Source organism: Xiphophorus hellerii, chromosome 3 (assembly GCF_003331165.1).
Source record: "Xiphophorus hellerii strain 12219 chromosome 3, Xiphophorus_hellerii-4.1, whole genome shotgun sequence".
Taxonomy (NCBI): domain Eukaryota; kingdom Metazoa; phylum Chordata; class Actinopteri; order Cyprinodontiformes; family Poeciliidae; genus Xiphophorus; species Xiphophorus hellerii.
The window spans coordinates 30,972,264-30,990,258 of NC_045674.1; the positions used below are offsets into that span (position 1 = coordinate 30,972,264).

General features: G+C 40.2%; 1 protein-coding gene across 1 annotated transcript in view; it reads right to left on the reverse strand.

Moving 5' to 3' along the window:
- Nucleotides 1–4,361: 4,361 nt before the first annotated feature.
- Nucleotides 4,362–17,995, reverse strand: part of tgfbr2b (transforming growth factor beta receptor 2b) — a 33,640-nt gene continuing 20,006 nt past the window's right edge. The window contains exons 4-10 of the mRNA XM_032558998.1: nucleotides 14,782–15,083; nucleotides 14,448–14,696; nucleotides 14,241–14,354; nucleotides 12,760–12,897; nucleotides 11,819–11,960; nucleotides 6,627–6,739; nucleotides 4,362–5,443 (exon numbers count right to left, since the gene is read on the reverse strand). Coding sequence (XP_032414889.1) covers nucleotides 5,183–5,443; nucleotides 6,627–6,739; nucleotides 11,819–11,960; nucleotides 12,760–12,897; nucleotides 14,241–14,354; nucleotides 14,448–14,696; nucleotides 14,782–15,083 — 1,319 coding nt within the window. The 3' untranslated portion in view covers nucleotides 4,362–5,182. The remainder of the gene's footprint in view (nucleotides 5,444–6,626; nucleotides 6,740–11,818; nucleotides 11,961–12,759; nucleotides 12,898–14,240; nucleotides 14,355–14,447; nucleotides 14,697–14,781; nucleotides 15,084–17,995) is intronic.

Here is a 17,995-nt window from a genome sequence, read left to right on the forward strand (position 1 = left end):
TATTTGGCCCAGAGGCTTCCATTCCACATGGCCAACGTGTGAGCAGTGTGAGACAAGTGGAGATTTGAGACAGACGCACGGGTGTGGAAGGTTGTGGCTCAATACTCGGAGAGGAGCCGCTCACCCACACTTGAAGGAGGTACACACCTTGGAGCAGTTGCGTGCCCCTGAAGAGGCCAGTGGGTCCAAGCTTGAAGGAGAACTGCGCATGACAGAGGGCCAGAAGGAGGCGTGCACATGTCAGTTCAGCGGATCTCGGGCATAAATGCTTGGGCTTCTGCTTACATCCTCTTGACTTGTATTTTAAAAATAAAAGCCTCTAAAGTACTTCAAATGGTTACTGGTGTTGTGGCCACTCATTCTTCTTTTACAGTCTTAATATTCGCACAGTCTTTCCAACCTACACATAGCTGAAAGTGAGAAACTGCCACATAGCATGGCATGTGGGTACACCAACAATTACAGTCATCTTAAGCAAGAACGTCATTTCATCATGGAAATGTCATAGTCAGTTTCCGCAGGCTACCCTCTCTGTACAAGAGTACAACAGTGTGACGGCCTCCTGCTGTGTGGCAATGTGGTCGATTAATTGCCACTCAATTAAGGTCTTGGATTGTGGGAGGCGCTAATGATTACGTGGCCAGCTGGATCCTATTTAAGGAACGCCGTTCCACTCATGCCAGACAAGATCCACTCATAGAGAAGATCCAGGCCTAGACGCAGATGAGATCTAGAGCCGGAGCCTGATGGTGTGGGGCACCGCAGATCGCTTGACATGTTGTGGGAGCTTGGCTAGTCCTGGGATCGTACCGGTAGAGGGGGTACGATCCCAGGAGGAGGAGTAGAGGGGAGAGGGGGGCCATGATGACTTTATGTTGTTGAAGCAGTGAGGAGTTTCAGTCATTTGAAGTTTGAATATCAGGTGTTGTCCAAGGACAACACTTGTACATCCTCAAAAATAAACATGTCCAAAATGACATCTCTTTTTTGCGCTATCTAGATCAGTCTTGAAATACATGAGCAGAATACTTTATTCTACAGATTTATTGTATTTTCCACTCCATACATTCAACACTCAATGTGCATTTACAAGAAATAAAAATTAAAACTCTTGTAGCAAAATTTTTAAATATGTTTGTGTTACAAACGTAATAACCAGAGGTGTGACCAAGTCACTGTGTTGCAAGTAAGTCTCAAGTCTCTGTCCTCAAGTCCGAGTCAAGTCTCAAGTAAAGACAGGCAAAAGTCGAGTCAAGTCTCAAGTCAGGAACCTTTAATTTCAAGTCATTTCGAGTCGTTTTTATTTTTATTTTTTTTAATAATTTGCAATTATACATAAAATTCAAATATTAGACAATTTGTTCTTTTTAAAATATGTATTTGAGGTTCATTTGTGATCCTCTTATTCATCTGGTATTCTTCAAATCTGTCAGAAGTAAACAGATGTCAGAAAATAAATTACAGCCTTTCATGAATTACATTTGACTTCAGTTTACTCCTTCTATTCATAAATAAACATCAACACTACAACAATCATAGTTTTCAAAAAATGAAATAAGTATAAATGAAGTTATCACAAGTAAACTCAGGAAGGTCTGGTGCATTTATTTTTCTGCTTTTATTTCTAAGTATGTTAGTTTCAGTCCTCCGTAAATATGGGACAGATATTCTAAACACAAAATTTATTTGGGACAGTCACTGTATTTGGTCTTTTTTTCCCCCCCCCCCAGCAAAGCTATACTACTTGGAAATGGGTTCTGTGCGACATGTGACAGTCACGCCGGTCAGTGCATTAAGTCAAAAACAGTTGACTTAATGCACTGACTGCAGTAAACAATATATTGTCAATATAATTTTCCAACGTAGATGTCTTCAAATACACCAACCATCCTTAGATGATACTAGACCCGGCTCATCATCATGATGGGACAGAGAGACTCTGTTCCCTGTGTTCAGGTCCAGAATCTGCTTTCTGTTCCGGAGCCCCGCTCACTATCCACCGGCTTCCTGAGCTAACACGGTGCACATTATTTGTGGAGGCATTTGAAGGACCGGATTTATGGTAAATCATCACCAATTTAACCCGGAGTACACATGCTAACACGAAGTTAGCTAAAGTCAACTATCTTACAGCAAAAGAAAAGTGCCACCTACCGATCTTTGTGAAGCTTCAAATGCCGGACAAAGTTGGACGTCATGGCATCTCCATCCGATATTCTCTTCTTGCATGTTTTACAAGTTGCAGTTCGTTTTTTAGTCGAAAGTTCATAACCTACGTAGCCAAAAGAAATTACTCGCGGAAGCATATTCGAGCGGTTATTTCGTATTTCGTTCCCTGAGCTCTGTAGCTTTGCCGCGTTTTTTTAAACGTCCAAATCCTGTTAATTTGATTGGTTGTGCTGCAGCTACGTACACATACATACATAAGGAGAGAGGAAAAACATAGTGACGGTCTGCGCATATTGATACGGAATGAGTGAAATTAATTAATGACGCCACTTTATAAATAATGTGTTTTAAATTTTAAGACTTTGAGTAAAAAATATCAAGTCTTTTCAAGTAAACAGCTTCAAGTCGAGTCAAGTCCCAAGTCAATGGCATGAAAGTCAAAGTCAAGTCCGAGTCTTTGACCATTTTTTCAAGTCAAGTCTCAAGTCGTGATTTTAACGACTGGAGTCTGACTCGAGTCCAAGTCATGTGACTCGAGTCCCCACCTCTGGTAATAACTACAAACTACTTACAGTTAAAGTATTTTTGACTGCATAAATACAAAATTTAGCTTGTCTTCTTCATAAAGAGACCAAACTTTTGCTCCAAATTGTTCAAGAACAGCAGCTGATTTCATTTGGGTATACCTTTTCAGTCACTTTTGGTGATTTTGGTACCTGCAGTTAAGGGGATAAACTATACTAAACTATACCATGCATGTAGCCTGTTGCTACCAGTGCTGAGCCCTAGCATTCCGCTCAACTGTGCTGCCAGGTTTTGTGGACTTTGGATATTGTTTGAGCCTATTTGCACCATTAAATCACCATAATCATCTCATCCTGGGTCTGCTGCGTCTGCCTCACCGCCCTTCACCACACCAGTTCATGACACCAAGCTAGTTTAAAAAAAACAAACATTTTCATCTGCTGCACCTCATGTTTGGGAATCTTTTGTAATTTCCTTGTTTGTACAGTTTGTTTAAAGGTTTCTAGCTTCACAAAAGCTCAAGCACTAACATAGCTAGTTCAGGCTAACACTCTCTGAACACTGACTGCACTGGAGTTGTGTGTTTTCCCAGGGTTTGGTCCACTGAACCTGGCTAGAAATGGGAGTTTCTCCCTGCTCTGTTCACCAGGCTGGATGTTCGTTCTGAAGGACCAGGTTTCTAATTCAAGTCTTAAGAAATGATTTAGCAAACAATACACAAGTCTTTTCTCAGGAAGCTGTGATCACATGGACCTTTTTAGAAATGTATGTCTTGTTTTTTTATTTATCTGAGACTTTGAAGCCAAATTTTTCTCTCTCTTTTTTTTTTTACGAGCACACAGTGTTTTCACAGTATAACAAATAAAAGGGAACACAGTGCTTTCAATTTTTTACTGCATGTTTAGTAAAAGCCAAACCGTTCAGCTGATGCCACAGCAGTCTTACTCCACCAAACTGGGCTCATTGTTGTGGTTTGAGCTGATAACTGCAATGGTTTAAAATTGAAAGCCTCGTTTATTTGTTTAAGTCCAGTTTGGATCAGTTATCATGGCGTGACTTTCATCAAACTGGTCCAGAGCTCCTCGCTCTATTCAGGCTTTACACACTGTGGCTGGCTTCATCTTCTTCATGGTCACCATCCAGGCTGAATGTTTGTACTTTAAGCATTTCTGGAGGACCAGATTTAAAGTCCAATTGATAAAGGAAAAAAAAGACAAATCAGTTGTTTCTCAGTGACTTTTGCTCAAATATTTTACAACTTCAGGCACCTTTTTCACATCGGGGCTTAAGAAACCATGTTTTTTCAGTCAGTTTTCAAAATGGATTTTATCTAATAGGAAACAAGCTGTTAACTGTTTGAGTTCACTTTTACCTAGAAAAAGTTAAATTAGCTCCTGCTTCATCCAGGCCCACATCACTGAACTGGACGTAGACTTTCTAATCGCTAATGTTGGACCCACTTCTGCATTTAGGTTTTTGTTGTTTAGAAACCATTTATACACAAGGGAGCCATCAATATGCAATTGAAATTGAAGGGTGGATTTTGCATGACGTAGGTCATTCTCACACTGCTACCTGGTGAGAAAAAAAGGCAGTAAACAGTTTTTTAAATGCTAGCTAAAGTAATGATAATGATGGACGGATGGAAAAACACAGAACCAGAGAAGTAAATATGTAAATATATTTAATTCATACATGATTTATAATATCTTGCATGTGACATACAGGGTAAAAGCTCTTTGACACTTTTCTTGTTTATGAAGACAAACACTATTTTAAGACATGCATCCTGAAAAATTGCAAAAGAAAAAGGCAAAATAGAATAACTTTCCCTTTTTGTTGCTATTTATGCATATTTACTGTCTCCTATGCACAGTGGGCTTTTTATTGTCTAGAAAAAAAAACGCATAACATAAGTACAAACACTAAAAAGTACATTCAAACAGAAAGACACCAATATACTGACCTGTTCTCCTAATCAACCTGCTGGTACGGACACTGAACAGTGGTATGGTCAGTTCTCTGGTATTCAAAGTACACACTGAAAAATGTACTTTAAGGCACATTAATATAAAAAAAATATGCTTAAACCATTGGAAATTACTATTATCTGTAATGCAGAAGAAGATCATGACAAAATGCATTTAAAACCTGTTTGGTTCAATCCAAACTGGCCTGTTTATTATGCAGAGAAAAGTCTGTCAGGCTCGGCATTCTCCTGTGAAATTGGCTTTTTTGTTATTTATTATTTTTATTTTATTTTATTTTTTGGATCTGTAGCTTTTCAACAGGTTGTAACATTCTAGAAGTCGTGAAAACCATAAAGTTCACCAGGGCTGAGCCAAAGCTGAACACAATACGATGCCTCAGACTCCAGCTGTGGTTGGAGTCCCACCAGAGCTCCGCTCTTCATCACCACCACCGTCATCATCGTCCGCCGTGCTAACCTGGACCAGAAGGCCCCTGAAGGAGTCCGCAGATCCCCGCCTCACTTATTGTCACTCACAGAGCAGTCCGCAGCTATGATGTTCTGGATTTCGGAGATCTTCACCTCCTCCTCTGGGATCTCCATGGCGACGGGGATGTGCACCTCGTATCGGATCTTCTCAGCCGAGGAACTGCGGCTCGACAGCTTGTCCAGCTCCTCCTCGATCTCAGAGAGTCGCTCGGCCACGCAGTGGGCCGTGAGACGGGCCTCCGGGTCGTGGTCCCAGCATTCCTTGATAGTGGTGCAGATAGCCAAAATGCCCTGCAGAGGGAGACGTAGAGCACAGATCTGAGAATCTCTTCCTTTCTCCGTTCCCTGTTTCATTACAGAACAAATGGCTGGTGAACCAGAGAAGCGTGCAGCTTCTGAGCAACTCATTGCTAGATCTTTTAGCGTAACTGAACTCAAAATCAGGGGTGTCCAAAGTGTGGCCCGGGGACAATTTGTGGCCTTCGGAAGAATTTTGTACGGCCACCGACTGCAGTTCAAGAATGGTACAAATTTGGCTCTCCAGTGGGCATTTTGTCATTTTTTTAGCCTAAGAATTTGAATGAAAATTTTATAAAATCTTGGAAAATATTACATACAACATATTTTTCTTTTAATAGCTGTAATTTAAATAATAATAATAATAATAATAATAATAATAATAGTAATAATAATAATAATAATAATTTCATAGTAAGTAGGGCCATAAAAATCCATTGACTTTATTCAGAGCAAATCAATTATTCTGTCTAACATGTTCATAGTTTTGTAGTTAAGAAGAAATTTTCTGGACTACATAAAAGAAAAAAATATGTCTAGAAAGTTAGGACAAAATGCCACTTTGCATTTTAAGTTGGAAAATCACCATGGCTCCTGAGTAGTTTGGGATTCGGGCTCATGTTGCAAAGAGTTTGGATGTCACGGCCCTAATTCAACCTTTTCTTATTGCAGAAAAACTGCCTGAATCGGTCATTAGGGATGATGTGTTTATGTTTCTGTTCAAACTGTCACTGTCAAATTTGCTTAATTATTAGTGCTGCCCTCTTTGGGTAAAACAGTGAGTACTGCAGTTGAATTTTTGCCAAAGTTCTTGAGATAATGACTGACCCTGAATGCCACTGTCTTAATGAATGAAATCATAACTTTAAAATAACTTTTTGTATTTACTTAGATTATTTTTTTAACCTTACCTAAAAATGTATTGATCTAAAACAAGTAAGGAACAATAAATAGATAATAAAAAAAAAATCTGAAGATATATGCAAAGAAAAAACATTTTTCTCGGCCCTGGTTACAAAGACACACATTCAATTCTGAAACACGCAGATTTTACCTCAGTGTTCATCCACATTTATTTACATTAGATTTTGCTTTGTGCTCTTGCATAGTTTATTTTAAATGTATTTTCTAATGGCTGTTGTGGTTTTAACTTTTGATTTAAATCTTTAAATCTGACCTGATGCCGGAGCCAGCTGTCGGGGATGTCGGGTCTGTCGTTGTCCTTCATGCTCTCCACATAGGGGTGCTGTCGCACCTTGGAGCCGAACGCTGGCTCATAGTCCTTCACCTCTGGAAAACACAACAAAAAAAAAAACGCACACCAGGGATCAAACCAGGGGAGAGGTGTTGTTCTGAGCAGGAAGCAGGAAAAAAAAAAATCATCCTTCAATCTCCAGCATTTCTGCGTTGTTGTTTATTGAATGCAGACGTCAACAATAGCTGGAAACACACGGGCTGATAAAGAAAAACAGATTAACATTGGAGTTTCTATGATGAGTAAAGGTGAAAAGGCCTGGTGGTCGTTTCCAGCCTGGCTGGAATAATGCTGACTGTGGAGACAAGCAGTTCATCCTGCCTTATGAGGGGAAACGCCTCACTGTGGCGCTTCCTTCAAAGCTACAAATTCACTCCTGCTGCCAAGTAATTCATCAAATCATCAAACCACAGCTTCTTAGTGTTAGAATTATTATGATTTTTTTTCTGTTTTTGTTGAAAATTTGGTTATGGTAAAAATAAATAAATAAATAAATAAATAAATAAATAAATAAATAAACCTTTAACTTGAAAGTATGAAGTAATTTCCAGGCCTGAATCCAGACCTCAGTGGACTGGAAGCGCAGCAGCTGCAGGCTGTTCTCAGCTCCAAACAGAACGCTGCATGTAGCTCACAGCTTCATCAGGACAAGATGCTGAAGATTCACAATGATCCCATAGAAGCTTTTCCAGCCTGTATCTTCATGTAGATTTACGACTGATTACTGTCTAAAACTGGATCTGTGAATGTGAAATCTGGCAGCAGCTTTCCCCTCACACCGTTATTTGTGTCTCCCAGCTGCAGGAAGGATTAAAATTTGATCTGCACCTTCAGTAAGGAAGTGGATCAGAGCTCCATGCAGAAACGCTGACTCTGCAAGCCTCTGCTTCACATTTTTAAAATGTGGATCTTCCCTCACTTTTAGTGTGTAAAAGCTGGACCCATCCGGGCCGGCCCGGATTCTTCCCCTGGGGGTTATCTACGCCAGAGCTGGTGGTGTGCTCATGTTCCCCGCTGTGCAGGTGGGAACACCACGCAGTCTTCTGCACAGCATTCATCGTGCAGCACAAAGGAGAAACCTTTTTCGACCTCTTCCACATCGGCACTATCACCAAGACTTCAATCCTCCACCTGTTCTCAACACAAAGAAATTCCTGAGACAAAAAAAAAAGCTTTGATTTTCAGAAATAAAACAGCAACCGGTGGTTGTGTCACAGCAACTTCATTTAATAACTGACAGAGTCGCCCTACGTTGAACACGAACGTGTAAAATGCAGGTGCAGTGAGTGGAAAGGTGAGCTGTGCTCTGGGATTATAAAACAGGATTATAACACGGCATTCCAAAATCAGCGCATAAAATCTGTTGCTCATACATTAAAACTCCTGGGAATTTGTGATTGTTTTAACTTGTATCTGGAGAAAAACGCTCGCTTAAAAAAAATATATATATATATATATATATGTATATATATATACAAGGGTTGGACAATGAAACTGAAACACCTGGTTTTAGACCACAATAACTTATTAGCATGGTGTAGGGCCTCCTTTTGCGGCCAATACAGCGTCAATTCGTCTTGGGAATGACATATACAAGTCCTGCACAGTGGTCAGAGGGATTTTAAACCATTCTTCTTGCAGGATAGTGGCCAGGTCAAGACGTGATGCTGGTGGAGGAAAATGTTTCCTGACTCGCTCCTCCAAAACACCCCAAAGTGGCTCAATAATATTTAGATCTGGTGACTGTGCAGGCCATGGGAGATGTTCAACTTCACTTTCATGTTCATCAAACCAATCTTTCACCAGTCTTGCTGTGTGTATTGGTGCATTGTCATCCTGCACCTGTATATATACAGTATATATACTGTACATATATATACATATATGTATGTGTGTGTGTGTGTGTGTGTGTGTGTGGGGGGGGGGGGGGGGGGGGGGGGGGGTTACAAACTGCAGCATTAAGTGACAAAAGCAACAATTTTTAATCGTAGATTAAGAATCATTTTCTATACTGCACAATTTCATCTCTTCCTCCGGTAGAGGCAGTGACCCCCTGCTGGACAGGACATGAAATCCATATTTTAGGCAGCAGAATATGACCGAATATACCATATTCCACTTCTTTAAACTAAAGACTCATCCTTGGCACAGTGCTTGATTTAACTCAAATGCCTCAGCTCAGACTCACCATCCAGGCTCTGCCGCACCCTGCAAACTAATTTTGGATATGTAAATAGAATGTTTGGAGATACTTGAGGCATATAATATAACAGACTACAACAGCAAAGCCAGAGGAGGGCTTTAATACAGTCTACTATTTTGTCCCCTGTGGTTGCTATGCAGAAACCCAGAGATTGACTTGAAGACTTGTTGAAGGTATGGAAAGCAAGTTGAGGGTGACTGTCTGGTACTTATGACTCTGTATATTCTAATGTATCTAAAAAGAACACAAAGACAGAAACACGCAGAAAACAAGAAAACAACCATCTAGCTTGTATACAACAGAGGGAGGACAATTAAACCTTCATGTTTATGTAACTGTATCTGCATTTGACTTAACTGAGGATGTTTTTTGAAAATCAGAGCGAGGCAAAAATATTTCTGCTAGGAAAATCTGAACATGACATCACATAAATAACACAGATCATCTCATCACCAAATGAGTTCCCTGTTCTTCAGTTTAAAAGGAGTTAAAACTACTAGTACTGATAATGATAGTTAGAAGATTGTGATGCCAACATCCTAAGAATTGCCATTAAGTCTCCAAATTCTGCACAAATATGTTTTTTTTCATATTTGTTCATGTCATGACAGTATGAGACACTGTGACAAGATCAATCTCTCCTCCTCCCAGGACTACTTTTGTGGCCTGCAGAAATGAATCTCTTCCAGTCAAAAACAACCAATCAGAGCCAGAAGGAGGGTCTTAGAGATGTCAATCAACCTTGTGTACATACTGCTAAGTGTGATAATGGTGGAGAAACAACTTACCTTTACAGGAAAACTTTATTTCAGGCATCATCTGTAGCTATGCTAACTAGCCTTAGCATTCGCAGCTGTAGCTTAGCTGGGGGACCATGTGAGCATGAGATTGATTGACAGCACTAAGACCCTCCTCCTGGCTCTGATTGGTTGTTTTTGACCAGGAGCGGTGCATTTCTTCAGATGCAACAGCAGGGCAGGGAGGAGGTGGAGATTATGTCTCATATCATAATGTCACTGCAATAATAATTTTAAAAAGTATGTAAAAACATTTTTTTTAATATATATATACTGTATATATATGTATAAAAGTTACACACTGCGGCTTTAAATCCTTCTATTAATAAGTTCATGACTTACTTGACATGAAGTAAGTCATGTCAAGTTAACTATTCAAAAATGTCCTTATGGTCTCTGGTTTAATATATTTCAGTGACACGTGTCTGTAAACTCTTCTCTAGGACTGTGTACTAAAATATGCAGAACTGTGTCAGGAACTGTAATATAATAAGTAGCACCGTGTTTTCAGTAAACAAACTTTGTGTTACAACCAAATAAGGAAATGTGCACACCCTTTAATATATATATAAAAACACCACAATCTATTTTCTCAGCCTCATAGAGACGCTCTGGTCACAGACTTGTGCAGCCAGGTGAAACTAGTGCAGGAGCGGCTGCAGCTCTCCCTTCATGATTTTCAGCCCAAGGAAGGGCAACAATAGAGTCCAGATTGTCTTCGTCTCATATCAGTCATTCCTCACATTCTTGCTGCTGACCTGAAGCTGGGGTTAAGGTACAGACTGACAGAAAGTCCATCAAAGTCCCCTCGTCCCCTGAATAACAGGAAACAGTAGACCAGTCTTCTGTCTGCACTGTGTAACACACACAGGGAGACAGTAAAGGTTCTCTCTGACTGGAGAAGCTTTAGTTTGCCTTACCTTACATTTGGCCAGGGTGTTACTAAGTTCTTATTCCTTTTTTTTTTGTTATTAAAGTTTTTATTGTTGTTTCACAACACATACATACATAACCTCTCCCACACCTTCTCAAAACAAAACAAACCACAAATAAAGCAAAACGACCAGCTCAGCGCATAAATCAATAAAAGTTTCACAAAAGATTAGCATATACAAATATCCTCGATGGTAGCAGAAGCAACCACAGTAAACAGAAGTAGTCCTCCGTCAGTATTTTCCAAAACAGCGGTTCATTAAAGGAGTTTACTTGTCCCAGTATTGCAGGAGAGGAAACAGTTCCAGGATTTCTTGAAGTTTTCTATGTCATTATATAGGGGTGGAGCCAAAGTGAATGAGGAATACACACTGTGTTAAAGTACAACAAGATAGACTGGAAGGCGATGTGGAAGGAAGTGTGGATCACTGTCTGATCACGACAGACAGAGAAACAATGCTTTAAGAGTAGAAAGAGCAGGAAGGGTCTAATTCTGAGCCAGTCAACCTTCATGGAGTTTGCATATTCTCCTCATACTTTCTGGGTACATTTTTCCCAAAATGATACACGTGTACTTTGCTTATCTTTTACGAGATTCCTGTGTATAACTTCTGATCAGAAACTTGGTGGAATGAAAATGCCTTTAAATCTAAGGGTGTTTTCACACCTGAAAGTCTGATAGATTTGGTTTAATTGAGGCCAAAATTGCAACATTTGTTAACATATTCAGCTGCTGCTGTTCACTTTCCCTCAAATGATCCTAATGGAAAAACATGTTCCCCTCCTCACCTGTGGTGGCAATCTGCCAAGAAATACTTAAGGAAACAACAAAAAACTTCTGAAGAAGTCATGAGAACAACGTCCTTCTTCACCAAATGTAAATAGAAATGGAGTGGTTTCAGATTTTAGAGTTTGTAATATTTCTCTTTTGTCTTTGGTAAGAGACCATGAGACTTTTCTCTTGCCAGCGTTAAGCTCGTCCTTTTCTTTTGGTGGGATTTACCCAGAATGCCCTGCACTATACTCAGCTTCCTGCCTTTGGAGCGGTCTCTGGTGCATTCTAACTGCACCAGAGTTCACTTTAATCAAACTGAGACAGAGGATTTGTAGGCAGACCGTTGATTCAACTGACTTGCGATGCTTCTTCAAGAAGCATTAAGTGTTTCCAAATGCACACTCACCTCCTATGGTTTTGCATCTTGATGTCATTTCCCACAGGACCAGAGCCATGGAGTAAATGTCGGTCTGCTTGAAGGACTCGATGTTCTCCAGATCGAGCCGGGCCTCCAGGACCTCGGGGGCCATGTAGCGCGCCGTACCCACCTGCAAGTCACACATTAAAAACTGTTCACTCACATCTGCACGCAAATATCACGCACTAGATGGTAATCAATATATTTGATGTAGATTTGCTTGATGATTTTGTTTATGATGGAAATAGGCCTGTCACAATACTCAATAAATCAATCACATGATTAATTAAAATGAGTTCAATAATTTTCATTTGCATGATTTATCATTTCTCTCTTTCTGCCAAAACCTGGATGACAAAAGTCTCCAGCTCGGTGCTTAGATTTCAACCAGCCCTTTCTTTGAAGGACAATTTTGTTTACAAAGACTGATAATTCATTTGATTTGTTTTTGTCTGTTGTTTATTTTGGATATTTAAAATGTCTTCCAGTTCATTAAAATTGAAAGTTTATTTACCTTTGAGAATGTGTTCTTGCATTATTATGCCTTTACCATAATATTGCTCAAAAATTGTCCTAAAGCAACAATACTATCGTTTATTGCAATAACTTTGGGGGACAATTTATCATCCAGTAAAATTTGTTATTGTGACAGGCCTGGATGGAAATCACTTTGAATTGCCTTGTTGCTGAAATGTGCTATACAAGTAAACTTGACTTGACATGTATAGAAACAAAGATGAGGAGCAAAAATATATTGTCAATGTAGCTCTGGGACAATTGAGCCTTATTAAACATAAAATTAGGTTCTTAATTACAATTTGTATGTAGTGTGTTTTGTATTGCATGTGTTTTGTATTGCATTGCTTGGTCACATCACCATTTATCAGACGTGTTGTGCACAAGTGTAACTGTGTAAATGAGAGACTGACCTGGCCGCTGTTGGCGAGGTCATCCACTGACAGGCTGCTGTCCAGACAGAGCGCCAGGCCAAAGTCACATATGCAGCAGGTCAGGTCGTTCTTCACCAGCACGTTGGAGCTCTTTAGGTCTCTGTGAACTATGGGCACCTGTTGGTCCAACAGCAGCTGAGGTCAATACTCAACAGATTTCAAAACAAACACCCACAACAGCAAACAACCATAAAGCAAATGGTAAAAGTGGAAAAGTATAATAGTCAAACTGAACTTAGGTTGACAATGAGTTCACTGGGCTCAAATAGTTTCCACAGTAACCAGATCTTAATCCAGCAGAACAGCTTTAGACTTTGTGGATGTGCAGCCAGCAAATCTGCAGCAACTGTGGGATTTTATGTCAACATGAACCAAAATATCTAAAGGAATGTTTTCCACACCTTGTTGAATCTGCCATGAGAAACTGAGGTAGTTCTGAGGGCAAAAATCAATCCAACCCACCCTAGTAATGTGTGGGTAATAAAGTACACAGTGAGTGGATAGTCTAAAATCTACCCAGAAAGAATAAATGAATAGCGTTTTTACTTAGATGTCTTTTGTATGCTAACCATTGGAAAAACCCTAAAGGTCCACTCTAGATTCCCCTGCAGAATAATGGTGTTGTGGCCTGCAACAGAACAAAAAGCTTTAGGGCAGGAGATGAGAAACATATTGGAGAAAAGTCTTATATTTACATCTAAGTATATATCATCACAAAACAAGGGGATGAATGCTGCTGTAATCAGAAAGAGATCCCATACACAGTGCATGACTTTCACAGGAGTCACAGGCCCCAGTCTTCAAGCAGTTCTGTCAAATCTGAGGCATTTTTACTCCAATATTCTGCCAAAGTGTGGATTTCTTAAGTATATGCAAACCAGGTTGCTGCTTCCTGCTGCCCTGCTCTTGTTTCCAAGAGTTAAAAATACTTTTAAGCAGCACATACAACTCCTGGTATGTGGAGTTTTACGCTCCTTACTGATCAGACTGTATCTTTACAGGGTTTCTTTTGGTGCGTGAACATGGTTGACGTTAACGTTTGGTCTTACTTTGCCTGTATGTGCATGGTTACAACAATCCAAGAGCGCTACTGAATACAATATCCTTTGATGTTAGAAACATTGACAATCTTTGTTAGCGTTGCTATCAAAGCTTTAACTCATTCTGCTCATCAGGTTAGTTTTAGTTTAATAGATCAAATGTCTTTAATGTTTTTGCAAAATGTGTTTCAAAGTAACTGTCAGGCACTGACTGGATTTTATGTTGTCACCTTCTTAAAATAATTGCCAAAGTAATTTTTTGCCAAAAGGGATTTTTCTTTTTTTTTTGTCTAAATCATCTTTTGGCAAAAACAGAAATGAATTGGGTCATTATTTCAGGAAGATGACAATATGTGAATTAGATTTGGTCCCAGTCTGGTGATTATGAAATGATTCGTGGACATTCTCATCAAGTCCCACCTTGGGCCGTCCACTTGTGAGCCGGTCGCTGTGAAGGTGGGCGACTCCGCGGGCCAGAGAGCTGCTCAACGCCTGCAGTTCCTCCCAGCTGATCACGTGGCGCGTCAGATACTCCTGTGGAGCAGAGCGACGTTTGAGCTCCATCGCATTTAGAAGTTATTAATGCAGCAAGTTTCATAAAGGGAGACCAAGCAGCAGTGGACACACCTGGAGGTTCCCACTGGGGTGGAAAGCTGTGATGAGCCAGTACTGTTTCTCTGCCTTCCTCTCCTCAGCTGTCAGGAAGTGGAGGACGTTCTCGTGTCTGAGGTCCTTGTTGGAAAAGATGTCCTTCTCGTTCTTCCAGGATGCGTACTCCTCAGAGGGGAAGATCTTCACAGCCACGGTTTCAAACTGAGCTGAGCTGCTCTGCTTCAGCTTTGCCTTGTACACCTGAGCGAAGCGGCCCTTACCCACCTGGAGGAAGATTTAAAAAAAAAAAGGGCCTCAGTGAGATGGCACATCGCCTCCAAAGAGCTTCAGCTGTTCAGCTCACACTCACCAGTAGATCCAGCTCTATAGGCAGGGGTTCGGTGTTGTGATTCAGGTTGTTGGCGTGCATGGAGCTGCTGTCAGAGCCGTCGTCGTCCACCATGAAGGCGCAGGCGTCTCTGCAGTCCAACCCGCTGGCTTTTGGCTTGCGCATTTTAACGTTGCTCTCCCACTTTTTGCTAAGATGGTGGCGCCGATTGATGCAGTACCAGTGGATCACCGCGGCAACCAAGACTCCCATCACAATAAGGGGAAGCAGGCTCACCAGAATAATAGAGATGAGGGAATCGCCCACGGCTTGATCTTTTGCTTCTGAAGAAAAAACAGAGGAAGAAAACAGTTAGAGAAATGATGAGCTTAGAATCAAAAAGGGTCTCAATCAACACAGATGAATGTTTGATGACAAGGGCTCCCAAATTTTTCCAGGCCATGGCCCCCAAAGACCTGGGAGCCCCTTTGCGAACCCACAGACAAAAAATATGTAAAGAAACATCAACGTTTAGAACATTTTTATTCACTACTCAATAATTATTACAATCATTTAGCACAAATGATGGTTCATACCGACACATAAACCAGACAGTGTGAAGCCATGAGTTCGATGACAGAAGGTGCTATCATCAGATTATGATTTTAATACCAGATAATACAATTTTTCATCACAATTCCCTCTTTTGATTCCGAGAAAATATGTAATATTTTATATATATATATATATAAATAATATTTTATTATATTTCCACAGTTTTTATGGTTTTTGTAACAGTGCACTCCACCGTCCTCTCATGGTTGTTTCCTTTGGTCTTTTTCTTGTCAGAAACTCGAGGAGCAAAACATCATAAATAACATTTAAATCAATTATTTTAACATATATATATATTTATTTTAAATAACAAAAATTGTGATGAAAAATTAAACATTAAAAAATTGATAGAATTAATCTTTTTTTTTTCTCAACTTCCCTCCAACTTTCTGAGGCCCCCGCAGCGCCCCCTGGCGGTTCCCACTTTGAAAAACACTGCCTTAGGACACTGGTGAAAGTGTTCAGGTAGAAAAGTGAGCATGCAGTTGGGATGCTAACGGGTGCCACATGTCTGTAGGAGGTTATGAAAACTGCTATAAGTGGCAGCTTAAGAGGACCTGGGATGTGTGGAAAATCTAGCTAGATTTAAGAAGGAAGTAAATTTTGAAATATGTACCGTAATTGTAATCAATTAGGAGCTGCAATATGGCAACATGAGAGAATTGCTGAATGGTCATTGAAAGTATCAAAACAGTTCTGCCAAAAAAGAGTGAGTAGGGGGCAAAAGTAAGAGTCACAATAGTTGTCATAATCATTAGCAATGCTGGAAAAGAGTTGTGTCTTCTCAAACACTTCCTGGGTTTCCACATACCAACGTCTGACCTGACCTGACCTCTGAACACGTTGCACCAGGTGAAGAAGAGACAACAAACGTTTCACTTTCTATAGAAAGCTAAACGGAACTCTGAACTCTGTTCTCAGCTGCTTAATAACTCATAGAGAGCCACAATAAAAGTATTTTCAGTCTTAATATGACAGCGTGGTATAGTCGTGGTCCATCACTAGACAGGGAGACGTTGGCCTGGCTGGTGTAAACAGCACAAGGAATTGTGGGAAGTTGGGACTTGGTATTTGGATGAATCCAAAGGAAGCAGAGATACATCACTGGAGACCCCGCCCGCCTAATGGCCTGTTTATTCTGCTTCTTTCTGGAAAGCGGTGTATGAACACACAAACACACACACCACACTGAGAGACCGCTGGTTCAACCAGAGCGGTGAAAAGCCAACATTAAGCACAAGGTGTACTTGTCAGGTTTTCACTTGTCTTGCTCTTTGTTGTAGCGTGAGAACCGACTGTTGTTCCTGGTTTGAACTATTGCACCTTCATGCCTGTCAAAATAGTCTTCAGCTAACTGAGTCACACTTCAAACTGTTGGAGAAGGCAGCATTACTTTCACTTTTCCTTTAGATAAGAATAAAGAGCTTGTCAAATCCAGTGGTCTTCTTTCTCTCTCTCTCTATTTGTAACACTCCAAACTGTAACACTTTAGCCCTGGCTAAAGTTTCTTTCCTTCTCATTTTGGAAAAACTTTGAATTCCAATAGTAAAAGTAATTATAATGTAATAGTATGTGGGTTGCAAAAACAAAAAGGCTTCCAAACACGTAGACACTTCCACTCAAATTCCCTGTTTCTGTACTTTGAATGTTTTTAAGGCTTTTATGACTCCTTGACGGGTTTTGGGGGGAAAGGGGGGGGGGTTAGGTACATTTTCTTGCTGTGCCTGTAAGTGTGTAATCTGTTCTGTGAGAGTAGAATGTGTTTGAGGTGTAAACACAGCCAGCAATGTACTGGAATGTCAAACTGGTAGTAAGGCTTGCATGGCCTTTTCCAGTCAGGATGCCAGAGTATTCTCATGCTTTCCTCTAATTGGTTTGAGATGTAATTTGGCCAAAGATATGTGTCTGGGAAACTTTGAGCTAGTCCTCCCTCCCTCAGAATATGGAAACTCAAAGCAATAACTACTCACAGTTTAAAAGAGTTTTATGAAGTTACAGGCGAAAATTTAAGAGGAACCATTTTTGTTGAAAAATAGCAGCACCAGACCAGGTAATAGGTGGTTAGATAGTAAATACCCCAAAAAGTCTTTAAAGTTTTTGATGATCTTAAGTTGATTAGTCAGATCTTGGCAAAGCCATTTTGAAAAAATGGCCACCACTGAAGTTAATCAAAGTCAGGATGGATTCAATTATAAATGTGGTGAGTTGGTTTTACTGCGATACAAATAGCAATACACACAAAATACTAATATATAAAATACTTTAAAATACATATAAACAGGGGGATTGAAAAACAGATATTATTAATCTGTTTGTACATTTGTAAGTTTTTGATCTTCTGTGTGAACCTATATATCTTGAGGCTGCTCCTACACCTGAGTTTCCCCACTGTAGAACATTCAGAACCGTTTCTCTTCCGGTTTAAAGCTCTTCTTGTCTCATCTTGTCAGGTTCTGGTGAACTTCATGCAGACGGATCGTCTCAAGTCAGAATAATGAAAAAGCTTTGAAACAGCCTTGCAGGCTCGTGTACTTTTTCTGAAAATTCAATCGAAAATTCAAGTCGAATTATTACTGTGGTTTTTTTGAGCAAACACACACACGCACACGCCCACACACACACGCACACACACGCCCACACA